This window comes from Haemaphysalis longicornis, unplaced genomic scaffold (assembly GCF_048455015.1).
Source record: "Haemaphysalis longicornis isolate Haplotype H1 unplaced genomic scaffold, Haemaphysalis longicornis Haplotype H1 scaffold_3, whole genome shotgun sequence".
In the NCBI taxonomy this organism is placed as follows: domain Eukaryota; kingdom Metazoa; phylum Arthropoda; class Arachnida; order Ixodida; family Ixodidae; genus Haemaphysalis; species Haemaphysalis longicornis.
In genome coordinates this window covers 15157621-15174761 of record NW_027526335.1, presented here as the reverse complement: position 1 = coordinate 15174761, position 17141 = coordinate 15157621, and the positions used below count along the sequence as shown (strand labels likewise).

At 47.6% G+C, this 17141-nt stretch overlaps 1 protein-coding gene across 1 annotated transcript in view; it reads left to right on the top strand.

The window, feature by feature from the left end:
* The window catches only part of LOC144173999 (uncharacterized), a 75346-nt gene extending 60839 nt beyond the window's left edge, over positions 1 to 14507 (top strand). Inside the window, exons 8-9 of the mRNA XM_077702398.1 lie at positions 11663 to 11716; positions 14075 to 14507. Coding sequence (XP_077558524.1) covers positions 11663 to 11716; positions 14075 to 14164 — 144 coding nt within the window. The 3' untranslated portion in view covers positions 14165 to 14507. The remainder of the gene's footprint in view (positions 1 to 11662; positions 11717 to 14074) is intronic.
* The last annotated feature ends 2634 nt before the right edge of the window (positions 14508 to 17141 follow it).

The window sequence follows — 17141 nt, the reverse complement described above, 5'->3', positions numbered from 1 at the left end:
CTAGAGCAGGATAAGGAGCAACTGAAGGTACAAGTTGACGGGTTAGTGGAGGAGCTGAAAACCGAAAGGCAACAGCGGGAGGTGTTGGAAGGGAAGCTAGCACACGTAGAAAGCGTGTGTGTGCCGAGGGATGCCATTCCGGAAAGCAATGGCGTACGCCACCTGGCAAGCGCACCGAGTGTACCTGGCTCCGAGGCGGGAAGACAAGGGGAGGCCAGGGCCGCCGAGCATGAGGCAGCGGGCGGACATGACAGTGCTGGTCACGGAGAGGGGCCTAACGCTGTCGTGGAAAAAGGGAAGGGGTCGCCGCAGGGCAACAGCTACGCAGAGGCAATCAGCGCGAATGCCCCGGCGGGAAAAAACACCTGCGCTGCTAAAAGAACCAAGGGAGCGGTGAGTCACCATTGTGGGCGACTCGGACATGCGCAGGGCAGAGCAGTTGATTACAAAGATGGTAGGGGAGGACCAGAGAGTTAAGCCTAGCACGCTCCCTGGAAAGATGGTTAACGTAGTGATGGCGAAGGCGAAAGAGCAGGTGTGGGACAGAATGGCAGACAAGCACCTAGTGGTGATAATGGGGGGAGTGAAGGACGTGCTTCAGGGAAGAGGACGAGGCATAGCGGAGCAGGTGGCGAAGGGGGTAGGTGAACTCCGGGCGATTTCGGACGACATCCAGATCGCGGTCTGCACGGTGCCGGAAGTTGAGGGCAGAGGAGGCCATGTAGCAAGGGCAGCGGTAGAAGCGATCCGGGAAATTCGGACGCTGGCTAAAACAATGAATTTTGAAGTGGTTGACCTCAACCGGGAAGTGCACCGTGCGAGCCGGGGCCAGGCGTTTGTTAGGGACGGAGTACATTTCACTGAGGGCGTAGCGGAGCAGGTGGGGAGGCGACTAGCTGCGCGGGCGGTAGCTTTTTTAGGGGGGAAAGAGCATCCCGGAAGCTGGACTAAATAACAAGCACAGTGAAAATGCGGCAGGGGCAAGCGATTACGATCGAGGTCAAATGTACAGCGCAAAGGAAAGTGCCAAAGTTAGCACACAGGGCGCACAAAAGCCTAGAAAGGGGCATGAGGTAGAAATGCAGGCGAGCGAAGAGACGACGTCCCCTCGGTGACCGACTCTTATCCCAAATATCGAAAAAGAATTAACCGAAAAAAAAGCGTGGAGTGACTAAGATTAACTACATAAACATGCACGGGGGCAGATCACGGGAAAAATGGTTAGAGGTTCGCAGACAACTAGAAAAAAAAACTGAAGTATATGCCTTTACAGAAACTCTTCTTCGAGATTTAGAAGAGCCTCCAGCAATGCATGAATATATATGGCAAGGCTGTAACAGAACCGCACGTACTAGAAAAGGGGGAGGGGTCGGCAAGCTTATTCAACAGGGAGCCGATTGGCACAGAGTAAACGAAAACTGCGAAGAACATATGTGGGTTAAGGGCATGATAGCTGGAAGAGAAACGCTGTTTGGAGTCGCCTATCTGTGGTCAGGGGATGACAGTGAGGTTAGAGAAAAGAATGAAAAACTGGTAGGCTGCATTAAGCGGGACCTCGATCGGTTAAGACAATCGGGAGAGGTGATTCTAGTGGGAGACCTGAATGCCCACATTAGGGACCTGGACGGATACACAAACCGCAACGGCAAACTCGTACTAGATATCTGTAAAGAACATAATCTCACTGTAGTAAACAGAGAGAATAAATGTGAGGGACAAATTACTTGGGAACGAGGGGAAAAGCAGTCCAGTATAGACTACAGCCTTCTTTCAGAAGGAGTGTATGAAAGGTTGACTCTAATGGAAATAGATGAAATAGGTGCCCACAGCTTAGGAAGTGACCATAAACGGATAACTTTGACTTTTTAAAAAATGGGAGGTCAAAACCAGAAAACTGTGGTACACGACTTGAAATTAAACGATCAGCAAATGGCTAATATTGCAAAAAGCCTGGAGACGGAAATCTAGAGAAAACCTACGAAAGATTGGGAATAAAGCGAACTGATTGGTTTCACTCAAGGAAAGATAAGGAACGCGAAAGGACGCAACTACTGGAAGGGAAAAAGAAAACCTAGAAACTGGTGGAACAGGGAAATCAAGGAAGCTATAACACAAAGGCAGCAAGCATCGAGAGAGCACAGGGAGGCCAAGCGGGTGGGAATGCAAGCAGAGGAAATAACTTTAAAGTGGAATTGGTACCGCCTAAAGAAGCTGGAAGTACAAAAACTTGTACAGCAAAAACGTAAACGAGAAAGTGAGCGATGGGTCTTGAATATACGGGCAAATGATAAAGACGCACCGAGAAAGTTTTGGAACCATGTAAAGGAACTAAGGAAAAAGACCGAATAAGTACAACGTCATGTCATAAACGGTGAAGGCCAGGTACTAAAAGGGGAAGAGGCGGTATTTCACATACACTCAATGATACAAGAGAAGTTCAGAAGAACGGAGAGAGGGCTACAGCATTTAGAGAGTGGGGCAACTGAGGTGCGTAGAGATAGAGAGCTAAAGATGGAGAATCTAAACGGGGAAAAAAAAAAGCCGAAGAAAATGTTCCAGCTAATACGGCAAAAGGGACGGATGAAGTTCCTATACGGCTGGTCAACCTACTGGGCCCAAAAAGCAAGGTACAACTCATTCGAGCAATCGAAAAAGTGATAAAAACTAAGCAAGTACGGACAATTGGCGTAAGAGCAGGATGAAGATGATATATAAAGGTAAAGAAGACAGGGCTAATGCCGATTCGTACAGGCCTATTACAGTTACCTCAGTGGCATACAGGCTGGCAATGCAAGCCATAAAAGCGGAACTGCAGGCGCGGATAGAGGGGAACGGCATACTGGGAGAACTACAAAATGAATTCAGACGAGACAGACGCTTAGAGGACAATTTATTGTCCTAACCCAATGCATAGAGGTGTCAATGGCTCAGGAGCGACCACTATGGATAGCATTTCTCGATATAAAAGGAGCCTACCAGAACGTAGATAGAGAACATCTATGGAGCATACTTGAGCGGGAGGGATTAGGCCAGGACTTTATACAGTTGTTGCAGGGAATTTACGATGAAAGCGATGTGCAAATTACCTGGGAGGACCAAAAGTGCACGGAACCGGTAGTCACAAATAGAGGTTTAAATCAGGGTTGTCCTCTTGCTGTTCATGCTGTTCATGCTGTACATGGCTAGACTAGAAAGAAAGCTTGAAGGCAGTAAAATAGGTTTTAATCTGTGTTATAGCCGCAAAGGACAGGAAGTGGAACAACATATCCCGGGACTGATATATGCAGATGACATAGTACTACTAGCAGATAGCAAACAGTGTCTGCAACAGCTCACAGATATCTGCGGGAATGAAGCCACTGAACTGGGGTTAGAGTTTAGCAGAGAAAATTCCGGAGTTCTGGTTTTTAATGACGACGCCCGTAACGAATCGGTACTCGTTCAACAAGCAGCAATACCGTGGGTAACGGAATAAAAATATCTGGGCATATGGATAAACGAAGGTCAGGCGTATCTAAAAACTCATGAGGAGCATTTAAGAATGAAAGGCATAAGGAACGCCTCTATCATGAAGCACAGAGCAGTGTGGGGATATAACAGATATGAAGTAGTGAGAGGAATCTGGAAGGGAGTAATGGTACAAGCACTCACCTTTTCAAAAGCAGAAGTGTGTGTCAAATCAGAGATTCATTCAGGGCTAGAAGTAAATCAGAGGGCGGTAGGTCGATTGGCATTAGGAGCACACAGTAAAACAACAAATGAGGCAGTACAGGGAGGCATGGGATGGGCATACTTCGAAGTGAGAGAAGCACAGAGAAAAATATGTTTTGAAGAACGACTTAGAAATATTGATGACCAGAGAGGGGCGGCCAAAGTGTTACGGTATCTTTACATGAAAAGCGTGGACCCAGTGGAGGAAAAGAACCAGAAGGCTCAGGACAAAGGATATGAAACCTGGAAGTGCAGGGGAAACCACCAAGGCAATAAAAAATGAAGTGAAAGAATCAGAGACAACGACCTGGAAAAAGAGGATGGATGCGAAGAAGTCCTTAGATATCTACAGGATCGGGAAGCAGGAGATCACAAGGGAAAAATTATTCGATAATACCAAAGGGAGTGCATTGCTTTTTGAAGCCCGGGCGGGTTGCTTGCGGACAAAAACGCTTATCCGCGAGCCGTTACAGGAAGAACTATGCGCAGGCTGCGGAAAGGAGCCAGAAACCATGCGAAATATTGTAACGGAGCGCAAAAGTACCCATCCAGTCCTCAGTGAGGGAGCCATCCAGCTTCCGGAGGCCCTTGGCTTTAAGGTTAGCGGAAACGTGAACGGGACAGCAGTAGAGGTTAGTAAAATGAGGTTAAATGTTGGTGGGAAAAGAGCAGAGAACAATCTGAAAAGACATGCGAACAAAGAAGTCAGACTAGCACAAAAAATTCGTAAAAGTATTTTTTTTTATATTGATATTATTATTTATTTATTTTGTTTGTATTTTTTGGTGAGGTGATTGCACAGTGGCGTTGCGACTAAGGCCGCTGTGCAACGCAACCCCGTTACAAAGGGGAAGCCACTAAGCATCATCAGCATCATCATCATCAGCTGGGTGAGGTTCCAGTGATAACCGTGAGGTACTGCCGCATTGAATGCGGTAAAAACAATCACTTATATTCTTTCGCGAAACAACGAAAGTGCCAGTCACATTATTTATTCGTGGGCAGGCGAGCGCTGCTTCGTCAACACTGATTCCCTGTCTCAGACAAATAGAGCTTGAACCCGGAAATCGAACCTGGACACGAAAAGACAAATAATATTGTTCGGGGTGACCAAATAGGTGCTTGTTTTGACGGGAAGCATCTCTAAACGAGTGGCCCGATTATTCGTGCACGTGGCGGTAGCGAAGCCTCACCATTTCACCCCAAGCCAAACCACGCGTGCCGCCTCAACCGAGGTGGCAGGAATGGGGGATTCGACTTAAAATGAGGTCGAATGTCAAACCTGTTACGCTCATTGGCCAGCCAAAACACGTCCTACCGTTGTACATTTCAAAGTCGTTGTGTGCCGTATGCCAAAGTCGCTGTTAATTGACTTCTTCAAGTTCGCCTTCGGATATGGAATATACCTTGCCTACACCAAGCGTTAGCAGCGGCGATTATGCCCAACTGCTGGCTTTTTCGACCAGCGTTGCCGGTGACGCTGCCGTTATAAATTACCAATGGCGGGGAGCACCAATGGTGGTAGTATCAGAGGATTGCTTGGCGTGCACATCTAGCATCGCGCCATGCGTGAAGGTCGCTTTTTGGTTGCGCCGTTGACGAATTTTAATATGCTTCCCAATGCCGAAGATTGGTCGACCGATGATTTAGCGCTTTTGCAGCGGCCACCGAATGTCAGCCAGAATCTGTTTAATGTTGAGTCCGTAGTGTCGATCGCATTCGCCATCAGCAGCGAATCTTTCAAGAGCATGCCACCATCAGTAATTTAAAGGGACCCTGCAGCACTTTCGATAAGGGCTTTCACTCTTTCCTTCGTGTCTGGAACCACTGCGAGAACGATAGTTATCGCCAGCACGGAGCGACAGTGCTTGATTTGCTCGACGCACAGGATACGCTTTCAGTTTCTGCTTTATTTTCATCTTTTTAAAAGTTGCTATCCAAAAGCGTTCATTGCGGCAACTGAAGGAAAACTGGCCAACAGCCGCTACATGGCTTTAGTGACCTAATTCGAGCCGTCGAAGAACGCCAAGACCGGGAAAGAGAGGTAAATCTTTTGAGCTAGTTTACAAGTTATCTGATGGGCATAGAGCAGTAACTTTTGGCTGAGATAGTTTGCGACCCCCTAATCTAAGTACTGGGTGTTTTGGGTGACTACGTTCTGCAAGCATTTAAGATTTCAAACAAAGTTGAAAAAAGTGTTTCAGGGTTCCTTTAAGCGCATACGCGGATAAAGGTAGTGGGAAAGATCCACTATTGCACTTTGACATTTCAACGTTTCACTTTGGGAAATCACGATTGCCTAGCAGTGTGCCTCAGATTTTTACAGCAAAGCAGTATACCTCCACCCACCAACGGTTTCGTCGCCGCAGGCAAAAACGATCTGCATGGGCAAAAACGGCATGGCTCCAAGGCCTAAGACGCCGAGCACATGTGTCAGACTAATCAGGCATACAGCATAGCGCTCAGAATTCATATAAAGAAACCAGAAAACAAGTATCGAAACCGTATTATGGGTACTAAGGCACCTGTGAACAATAGGGCCCCCCTTCATCCACCATGTGTTCCTGGTAAAGCTTATGTTTGCATATTATCTTTGAAGGGTAGGTAGGACTTGTGTCAATAAACAGAGCAGTTCTTGCCCAAGACGCCGAGCACATGCGTGAGGCTGTGCAGGACCCAGCATTTGCCGCCAGAGAAGCCGAGCCACTTTTGCTCCTAAAATGATGTTATGCTGAAATGCTGTTATCTTTGATTCACATTCGGACACGACGTGAGTCGCTCGCAGCCGCGAATCAGGGAAAAGAAGCTAAGCCTACCGGAACTGACCCAATAAAAAGCATAAACAACAAAATGGCGGCGTCCATGAATCGTCGAAGTGTAAACAAATGTCCCCTAATGCGAACTGACCAATGATCATGGCGGCGGCACGGAACAACGGGAGAAAAGAGTGCCGATACTTTGTACCCTTTCCTCCTCACTGTCTAGTGACATTAGCCGAGCGCAACTGACAAGCCCGCGGAGACTACGAGAAACATTTCATACCCTCCTCCATCACCATTTGTAGTGGTTTACTGCAGCTTTTTTGGACATCAACCTTCGCAGGGCGGGACGGCGACCAATTTTTGTTACGGTCCGCTCCGCCCCCGATGGCCTGATCAGCAGAGCTGTAGCGTCAGCAGCAGAAAGGCTTCTAGCTGACCGATAACCGCATCTCCCTTAACGGGAAATCATTCACGTCACCGGTCGTACCCTGTGCGTGTGTAAACCAAAACTTCACCCGAAAGGAAATATAAGAATTGTGTTTCTGGGGACTCAAATAAAACAAAATACTGTGTTCAAAGAGGGGCACAGTGCAACACAGATGAAACACACGAAGAAAGTAACAACCACGAGTCCGCAAAACACAAAGATAAAATAACCAGAGAAATAATTGAGGCTGCAGAAATAGAGGCCCCGAAAAGGAAACTGTGTGAGGGTGCCCTCGTCGTCCCTCTCCCCGAAAGGAATTAATTTTCTGTTCCACACATAGTTCAGCAAGTGTTTATGGCGCATTGCGTTGGTGTAGGGTGACGATTGCCTGGTTTATCACCTGCAATCATGTTATTTACGCTTTCTTGTATTTTTTGACTGTCAGCTTATATATGTGACATGCCGAAAAATAAATTTCAGTTGTAAGTGCAGCGCACGTAGTTGTCACTTTCTTCATGTGTTTCGTCCGTGTTGCGCTGTTCCCCTCTTTGTAATTATGCATAAACTCGCCCAAGCCTTCACCATTGCAATACCGTGTTCATCGCCTAATTTAACCTTTGTTATATAAATTATCGACGACACAATCTAATAGCCTTAAGTAATTTACAAATCGTGGAAAAGATGCATTAGCCGGAACGTTGGGGAACACACTAGCCGGAACGTTTCGGGTTGGCAACCCACAATTGCCTAGCAGTTTGGCTCAGATTTTTTGGTACATTTAGAGGGCCTCAGAATTGCATTGTTATTAATGCGAAAGCCGTCAATGGCCCACTGAGAGAAAAAATTGGCCGCGTATCTGCTCCTTTCGTTGCAAATGTCGTCAAAAGACGATATTCTTTATCGGCTATTGCGAAGTAAATGCCTTCCTTCGCTTTGCCGCTCACCTCTCATGTTGTTCCTCTTGCGTCGCGCTCCTCCCAAGGCAAAGACGCCAAAGGTTTGCTTAAATCATTTTAAATTTCCCGCGTTCCACTGCTCCAAACCGGGTGTCTCGATGCGAACGCTGCTGTACGGCGGAGACGCGCGTTAATCGAGGCGCCCTACTTCAACGTTTATAGAACCGCGTTTCCCTACTCCACGTGCGTTGCAAGCAGAACGTGGAACCTATCTAGTGGAACCTTGCGTAACTGTTGCCGGTTGATTTCTTAAAATGGCGCAAGAAGCTATAGTGGCGCGGGCGACAGTAGGCGACGGCGAAATGAATTCTTTTTCTGCAGTTGATGAAGTATTTAATTTCGCAAAAGCAAGCATGTTTGATTTTTTTATAAAGGAACACTGCAAATATCACTTCTGTATTGATTTGCTGTCTCATATTTGCGTAATGTCTTGTTCTTCTTCAACAATGTCGACAAGTATGAACCTTACACCGGACATAGACGGGTAGATTTAGCTGTGACTATATAAGACTAATGGGCAGGCATTGTTTTGCTTTGGCCGGGTGGCTGAATCGAGTCACAGACAGACAGACGGACAGGCATACAGACATACAGACATACAGACAGACCAAAATTTCTGGGTTTAAGGAGCCCAAGAAAGACTATCGTCTTTAAAAAAGGCATCAGCATCGCAAGGCATGAAACGGCTCCTAACCCACGCTTCTGGCAAGTGTTCCATAGAACGAGCCGTTCCACAGCACGAGCTGAAACTCGGCCATAGCGAAGAGTGGCCGAAAAGAGCTGACGAAAAGAGCGGAAGTACACAGCGAGACAGCCGAGCAGACAAGCAGCGCAATCCACCATCGTCGTCCACTCTCCCATCACCCGGCGACAGGAGCGAGCAGCAGCGCAATGCGTCGGCCACAGATCGAACCCTTTCGAAAGCGCGAGGATCGTGGAGCGAAGCGTTTGAAACGGAAAGAGGACGAATCCCTTCGATAAAGCGATGCGTATGCAAAGCGTCTTCGACGCCCAACTGGACATCACTGCTTTTGCATTCGCAACCCGTAATAAGTGCTTACGTCGCCTCGGAGCTTTTCTTTTGTCGCTTAGCCATGCGATAATTTGAGTTGCACGGAAATTAGTTGCACAATCTACATGTTTTCGTTCGTGGCTTTTTATTCGAGTTTAATTCCTTCACGAACGGAGATTTCAGCGGTTTTACAAAAACTTCGGATTTCATTCTACACCGAAAGTTAAAGGTTAGGTAAGATTTTGCCTTGCGTATCGTGCAAGAGGTTGTGAAGCACGTCATCGAGTATCACGCATTCCAGCGGGAAACTACCATCACGCTGGTGCGGTATGCTGGTGCGGTGAGCGAGAGATGTGACCTGCTACGCGAAATTAGCAGCGAACGCATTCTGCTTTCTTAGCTGTTCTGCATGGTTTTTAACAGCGAAGCTGCTTAGAAAATCGTAATTTTTCGTGTTCGCAGTTAAACATACCAAGAAATGGATGAGTGCGCGCACTGGAAAGACGACCGCCCAGCGTCTCCTGCGCACGCTTGTCAAGCCAAACATGCCGACTTCGGGAGATTGGGCGAGATCGTCAAAAAAAAAAAAAACCCTCAGAGTTTGTCGTAATCTTGCCAACACACTTGTGTGGAACGAGAATGACTCCAGCGTTGAATGAATGGCGACACCTGCTCGCAACGAGAAAGACACGTCATTGCGTACGCCCCTCCAAAGTGATATGCAATGATTATCTCTTCCAAAAGAGCTCGCACTTAAAGCCACAATGATGGAGTGAAGGTTGTTGCGGCAGCGAAGCAGCACCAAATCGGCTGCAGTCGTGGACTTAAAGGGACACTGAAGTGATTTGTAAACATTGCGGGATTATTAGCGCAAATTGTAGTCCGGAGACCCTAGGCCATGTTTCTACCACTCTGAGCGCGTTTACGCGAATTCATTTAGTAGAAAAAGCAATTCGAAAATGCTGTCCTCCTCTCTGCACCCTCGCCCATTTTCTATGGCGTTTTCGTGTGACGTCACGAGGAGACGAGCTGGCAATTGGCTGCGCTACTGCACGGCTCGCCGACCTTCCGGCAGAGTCAGTCGGCCAAGCGTTTAGTCCGCCGGCCGCCAACGGGTCGTCGCAATTCGCTCGCTCAGTTGAAACTAAACCACAACACGTTTCTGAATGGAAGAATGTGCCTTTCTTTACTTTGTTAGTTTGTACACTGTATCAAGCTCCGATTCCGGGTCGCTCCACATGACCGCTGCACAAGTGCACATGCGACGCTTCACTGCCTGGCGAGTAGGAAAATCTAAGCCCACTTGAAGGCAGGAGAACAGTGAGCGAAGTCAATATAGGTACTAGGGAGATAAAATCAACTGAAACTTTTACCGTACAGCGCAAAACTAGGAAGCAGGAAGCACTTTTTTGCGCTGGGTGAACAAGCACAGAGGTCAGCAGAACGACCACGCATCTGCGAACGCTTTTCCGTCCAAGAAATGCAATTGCTAGACGTGAGATATTGTGGAAGTTTGGGGGACGCTTACTGCACGAGCGCTATACAACAAATAGTTATTTAAGGCTCTTGAAATGCTAAAACTAATAAAAGTGTAAACTGGTATACCATTTATATCCAACCTCCAGAGCGCTGGCTCGTGACCGAGTGGTCTGAAGCGCGAGGATCATTCTTTTGCAAGTTGCAAGTTCGATTCCCCTAGGGTACATGCTTTTTTTTTGTAAGTTGATTTTTAAGTTTGCGGCCGATGTTTTCTAAACTGAGTTCAGCATTTTCGGGCCGTAACTTTCACAGCTCCACGAGCGAGTTCGCAGAACGCGCGCAGACTGACACTGACGCGCTAGCCAATTCTCGTTGGCGTGCTGTGGCCGCAAGCACTGACTACTTGCGGGCAGTGGGCACAGGCCAGAATCAGTAGACCCTTGGCCTGGTGCGAACACGCTTTTTACGATGCAGGCATGAGTGAGGCAAGCTCCGAATGTGGGAGAAAAGCGCATGGCATTTCAGCGTCTGCGGTGACGCGGAGGGCGTTCATCCACTGCGTAGGCCTCGGCTAGTGATTGCTACGATTCCCAGCAGTCCTGGAAGACTTATCTTAGGCATTCTCAGCCGACAACATGGCAGAAGCGCGGCACGACGATGACTGAGATATTGAGAATGCCCATCCAATGATACCGTCGGATGTCAAGCATGTTGTTTTACAGAACCGAAACCGAAACTTGTTTGAATGCTGCTAACCTTGGACATCGTCCAATCAAGGTGCACCTCCTCCTGTCGTCACAACCTTTAGTTGGTGCGGCCGCCACAGACTGCGCATGGTAGTTTTTCTTCTTTCCCGCTTTATGAAATAATTACCGACTTATCAACCGGATAAACGATGAAAAGTGTGGTAATTTGAGCCAATCTTCGCAGTGCAAGCAAAACCGGGAGCTTGACAAATTCACTTCTGTGTCCCTTTAAAGCATCGTGATGGTAGTGAAGGTTGCATACAGCTTCGCTACCTTCAAGTCTCACGCGCTAGTGTGAGCTTCCTTTATCTTTTGTTGTGGGTGGCGTCGTGGATCTCCATAGGCGATGCTTCGCATATCGCAGTGAACCAGCGTTCTTGTTTCTGCTATATCTTTGTTATAAGTTGTTGCGATAAAACCTTTGCTGCGAGTATTCATCGTGATAAGCGGCGCCAAGTGTAACGAGGACGATTAAAAGGTGAAGTGGGCTGGACGGTGCGCAACTTGTCACGATGCGATACTTCAAAGCTCCCTTTGTCGTCCTTTGACACGTTCTTTTATTCTTGCAGGTCTCACGCTACGTTACCTTGGCCACTGTGAATTTTGTGACAACCGGTTTCAAGGTACGGCGGCTCTTTAAGTTACTTCTTAATGTAGATGCATGTTTTGAGCAGAAGCGGTCTTGATCTATAGTCGCACCACGAAATTTCGGGTGAGTGACTTGCGGAAAAAATTTACACCATCTTCCCGCGAGGGGAACCATGGGGTAGATGCGACGCATCGGAGGTTTCCGTTGCGTTTCCGTTATGTTAGCGTGTCCATTGTTGTTGTGTGTCCATATTTTATGCAGCATGTTCACCCCCGATGCGTCGCATCTACCCCATGGTTCCCCTCGCGGGAAGATGGTGTAAATTTTTATCGGGGTGGCCGGTGCTTGTTACGGTTGCGCCGACCATCACGATAGCGGGCCTGTTAGTCTCCATTCAAATCATCGGTGGTCAGCGGAGGATGTCATCGACGGAGCGGCGGCGGAACGACTGAGCGGGGCGGCGCAGTTACCGCGTTTATATGCAGCGGAATGAGAGAGAGCAGCGCATAGCAGCGCATGCGCATGTGTTAACCGAGCGCAAGCTGCGCGCAAGCTGTGCGCTAACCCGCACCCACGCACAGCTGGCACGGCGGCGGAGCGAGCGCCGGCGAGCGCTAACACGCAGATGGCGCTGCGGTGAGAGCGGCGCTAGCGCGCAGCTGGCGCGTCGAGGAGAATGGGGGAGGGATGCGGACTACGCCGGACGACGCCGGAGGGACAAGGCGAGTGAAAGAGATGCGTCGCATCTAAAGTGGCGCCTTCAATTTTTACTGGGAACCACCATATCATAGGTGCTGGGGTTAATGCCGTTACGAATCAGCGAGTAGTGTTTCGCCGTTCCTCTGTGCGCACGAGGTGCGCCTATTGCTGCGAAGCTCTGAGCACTGCAGAGAAGCTCTGCCTGTTACGGTGAAGTCAGCTCAATAGGGCTGTTCCTGCTTGCAGACCTGCTTGCGAGTCACAGTTGATTGATTGATTGATTGATTGATTGATTGATTGATTGATTGATTGATTGATTGTAGGGTTTAATGCGACGACGCAACGCAGGTGATTAGGCGCGCCGTAGTGGAGGGCTTCAGATTAATTTTGACCACCTGGGGATGTTTAACGTGCGCCGAAATATCGTCTTTTTAACTGGCCAAATAAATAAAAAAGAACCGATAAGGACATTCGAAGTAACATCTGATGGTGGCCGGCCTATATTTGTGGCAATACACTCATTACCATAGGTAGATCCGTGGCCCTGCGTACCGTTGCTTGCTAGACTATGTATGGGATGCTAAACCAGCTTCCTGCTGATATAGCTCGAACACGCTTCGTATCCACTAAGCGCAGAGGTTATGAAATAAATGCAAACACAACGACAGCAACAATTATTACGGGATTAAAATGGCCAAATCACAAATGTGGTCTGCACGCCTTTCTGCCCGCCGGGGCATAGTGGCTGTGCTAGGATAAAGATAATGCCAAAAGTTGTAGCTGATTATTTTTTGGCAACTTTTTCACGCTTTTAACACCTTCTACGACGCATATTACCATAGCATACGTCGAGAGAGTTTAGTGGTTTGAGATAGATGGCGAGGCAGTGGAAGTTGTAAGCGAGTATATCTACTTAGACCTACTTAGGCCAAGTTGTGACCCCGGATCCCAACCATAAGGCAGAGATAATGAGGATAAGAGTGGGGTGGAGTGCTTTCCGCAGGCATTCTAATGAATGGCAGCCTACCATTGTCCTTGAAGAAGAAAGTGTATGACAATTGCATCTTACCTGTGCTCACCTACGGTGCAGAAACTTGGAGGCTCACGAGAGGGTTCAACCTGAATTGAAGACGACACAAATAGCAATGGAACGAAGATGATAAGTGCAACATTCAGGGACAAGAATAGAGCGGAGTGGGTCAGAGAACAAACGCGTGTTAGAGACATATTAGTAGTAATTAAGAAGAAGTGGGTGTTGGCAGGGCATGTGAATCGGAAGGCAAGATAACCGGTGGTCATTCTGGGTACAAGAGTGGATCCCTAGAGAAGGCAAGTGTGTCAGGGGGTGGCAGAAAGTTAGATGGGCAGATGATATCAAGAAGTTTGCGCTGATAAATTGGTCGCAGTTAGCACAGGACCGGGGTAATTGGAGAATAATGGGAGAGGCCTTTGTTATGCAGTGGGCGTAGATAGGCTGGTGATGATGATGATGGTGATGATAAGGAGGAGGAGGAGGAGAAGGAGGACGAATGTACGGATGCACATGTTATTGCGGCAGTTTTCGTTTCAACAGGTTTGGGCGTAACATTTATTTTGGGATCATTGCGCAGTCCTCGATGCTCCACAGATAAAGTTACTGGAAGCACGTACAATTCGCGACCCCGCACGCTGATTACGAGTATTCTTGTTGCAGGCCCTGGTGATAATGCGGCTGTTCAACGATTACGAAAAACTCTGCGCGTTCGTGGAGCTGACGTCGAAGCTGACCAAACAGCGAAAATAACAGAGAAGGGACGCCGCACCTGCCGTCTACAAAATCGGCAGTTCATAAAGTGCTGCCCTAGAGAGGCCACTAGCAATGCGGGGCGCATCACTGTTCTCGCAACGATTAAAGACTCGTCTGCTTATAATGTCCCGCGGACGATCAACTTCAAACATTTTTTAACTTTTAACCTTTACTTTTCGAAATTTCTTGCTCATGAGCCAATAAAATGGTGTCAGTACTGTATATGACACACCTTCCACAGATCGATAATGGCTTCAATGAATTTGACCTTGTTATGCTTTCGAAAGTCACGTGAGGTCTTAGATGGTGATTAGTGATGTTGCTGAATGTAGTTCTTTTCAATGATAGCTTTATTTCCGGAATTCGCGGATCACGTTTAGAACATGCTAAAAAGTTTGTTTGCAGGCCTGACGATCCAATTTTTTCCCACACTAACGCGCAGAGATTCCCTGTGTTGGTCAGCTCTTCACGTGTGACGCACAAACGTCGTCCTTGCCTCGCCTGCTCTCCGCCACACCGACGCCTCCAAGGCGGAAGCCTTAAAACTCTCTCTTTCATGGAACATGTCAGGCAGACAAAATCGCAAGGTACACAGGATCACGAAAAAAAAAATTAGCACAGCTTGCACTAGCGGTGCAAGGCTGGAGAAACAGGAGAGCTGGGGGTCGACCTAGCTTCTCCCCACACTGACAGCGGACCCCAGAGGAGAGGGTGCAGCCCGACACCAGCAGTGCGAAGCCGTTTTGGACGGCACTGTAAAGCAAATACTATTAAAGTTTGTACAGTGCTTTGATCAACAGCAATCGTCGTCATCCCTTTCGTCGTCGTCTTCCGACGGCACAGCCGCGTAGGGCAAATCCTCTTGTAGCGCGTCCTCGCCTCTGCAGACCCCAACTTGTTCGTGACCTGTTCCGGGGGCGTCTACACGTGTATTTGTGGTGGCCCTGAAAATTGGCGCATACCCACTTAGGTGGATTGGCCAAGAAGAGTTTTTTTTTTCTCATGAAAATGAATCAGATAAGGCAAAATTGTCGAGCAGAAGAAAGGGATTTTGTATGTAGATTCAACAGAGATAGGGAAAAGAGGAAGAAACAGGAACGAGAAAGCAATATCAAAGTCCATAGAGTTTCTTACAATATACACTAGAGAGGAATCTGGCGCTAGCGTCTATGCGGCTCACATCAAGGCCGTCTGTGGCGTCAAGGATCGCCATTATACATTGCGCTCGCCTTAGTTTCATCATTGGCTTGGATTGAAGCGTTTTAGGGACCGCAAATTTCAACAAAGGGCCCCTAAAACGTGAAGAATAGTGTGCAATTATGTAAGTGGAAAATAAGAACAGGCTGTTTTAAAACTAAGGAAAAAGGAAGTAAAGCGTTTCTTTGCCGGAACGGTTTCTGCTATTCCGCAGGCCAAGGTTGTAGTTACGACCAAGGTTAATATTTGGGGGGGGGGGGGGGGGGGGGGGACTCATGAAAGACTCTGATTTTATTAATTTTACCATTATTGCAAATAACAAGTTGATTGAAGAGTTTCGAAAGTTTTTTGAGCGTGCCTCTTAAAACGTTGCTTTCGTGGTGAACCGGTGCACCGACCGCCAACTAGTTGAACAAGAAAAAAGAAAACGTGGCGTTAAACAGTCGTGCACGATGGCAAGATAGGATGCATACAAGTGCCCGTATCTGCCGTATCTCCGTGGTCGTATCTTGTCTTCGTCGAAGTACGTTTTGTTTCTTTTTTTCGTCGGCTACAAATTTCGCGGCAGCATATTACCCGCTCAGTCATGCGTCCTTCGACTGAGGCATGAGCAACGTCAGGTGCGATCATGCACTGCCTGCTGTTTCACCGAACACGGCTACCTCAGAACAGGGAGGATTTCAACTTACTTGTAGCTCGTAAACGTGTTAATGCATAGTGAAGGAAGCAAATCCCCCCAAACCGCTTAAAAATCCTATTGTCATGTCCCCCCCTCCCTCCCCACCCCCCCTTTTTGACTTGGGCTTAAGCCCAAGCCAAAAAGGGGGGTCTTCCCATGAACCCCCACGACGACATGGCTTACAAGGCGCAGTTTACTCTCTAGTATACTTACTAAGAAGCTCTATGATCAAAGTCAGCCTGATCGGAATAGTTGTAGCACGGCAGACGAGCCGTCTCTGAAATAAATGATGATGATTATTATACCCTCAAAATTTTCGCACGTACCCACAAGGGGGATTGGACGGGGCTAACTCATTTGCTAAAATTCGGGAGGACCTCAAAATACTAATTTATTACCGGAAAGAACGAGGCCGTAAAATGAAACTTCGTGATGTATTAAACCCGAATTCCGCGTGAATTCTTGCCCTTCAGCAATTGAAGCGACCTGAAGCAGAAAAAAAAAATTGAATACAATTATATATATATCCCTTTTTGCATACCGAAAATTTATTGCGCCAATAGATAATACAAGGGGAACCGATAAAGTCAACCCAAAACGCTTAAATTGGGTCCTTCAAAAGCAGAGCGTCCGAGAAGCGGCGACAGGCGAGAAAAAAATGTTCGATTGTTTCAGGGACCTTGCACCATACACATAGTTCCGTAGGTGAAAGCCGTGTTCTAAACAGATAGAAATTTAGTCTTGGAATCGTGCAGCGCCGCTCGGTGAAGGTCACTTCGCACTGCCGAGAACCACAAAAATGAACATTCCACCTGAATTTAAATGCTGATAATCTTGAAAGGATAGGAATGCGTAGGAACGAGTAGCGTCTAAATGCCAATAACGTCGTAATCTCGAAGATGCAAAAAGAGCCAGATTAGGTATGCTGAATTTAATGGGAGCTATAAGAGCGAGATTACCTAAATGATCCGCCAGCTCGTTCTCCATGATGTTCCTAGCTCGATGTTCCTAGCTAGCTCGTTCCCATGCATGAAAACAGCGATTCATTCTACAAGAACGAAACGTGCAATTGCGAGAGCGCACTACATCTGCAGTATG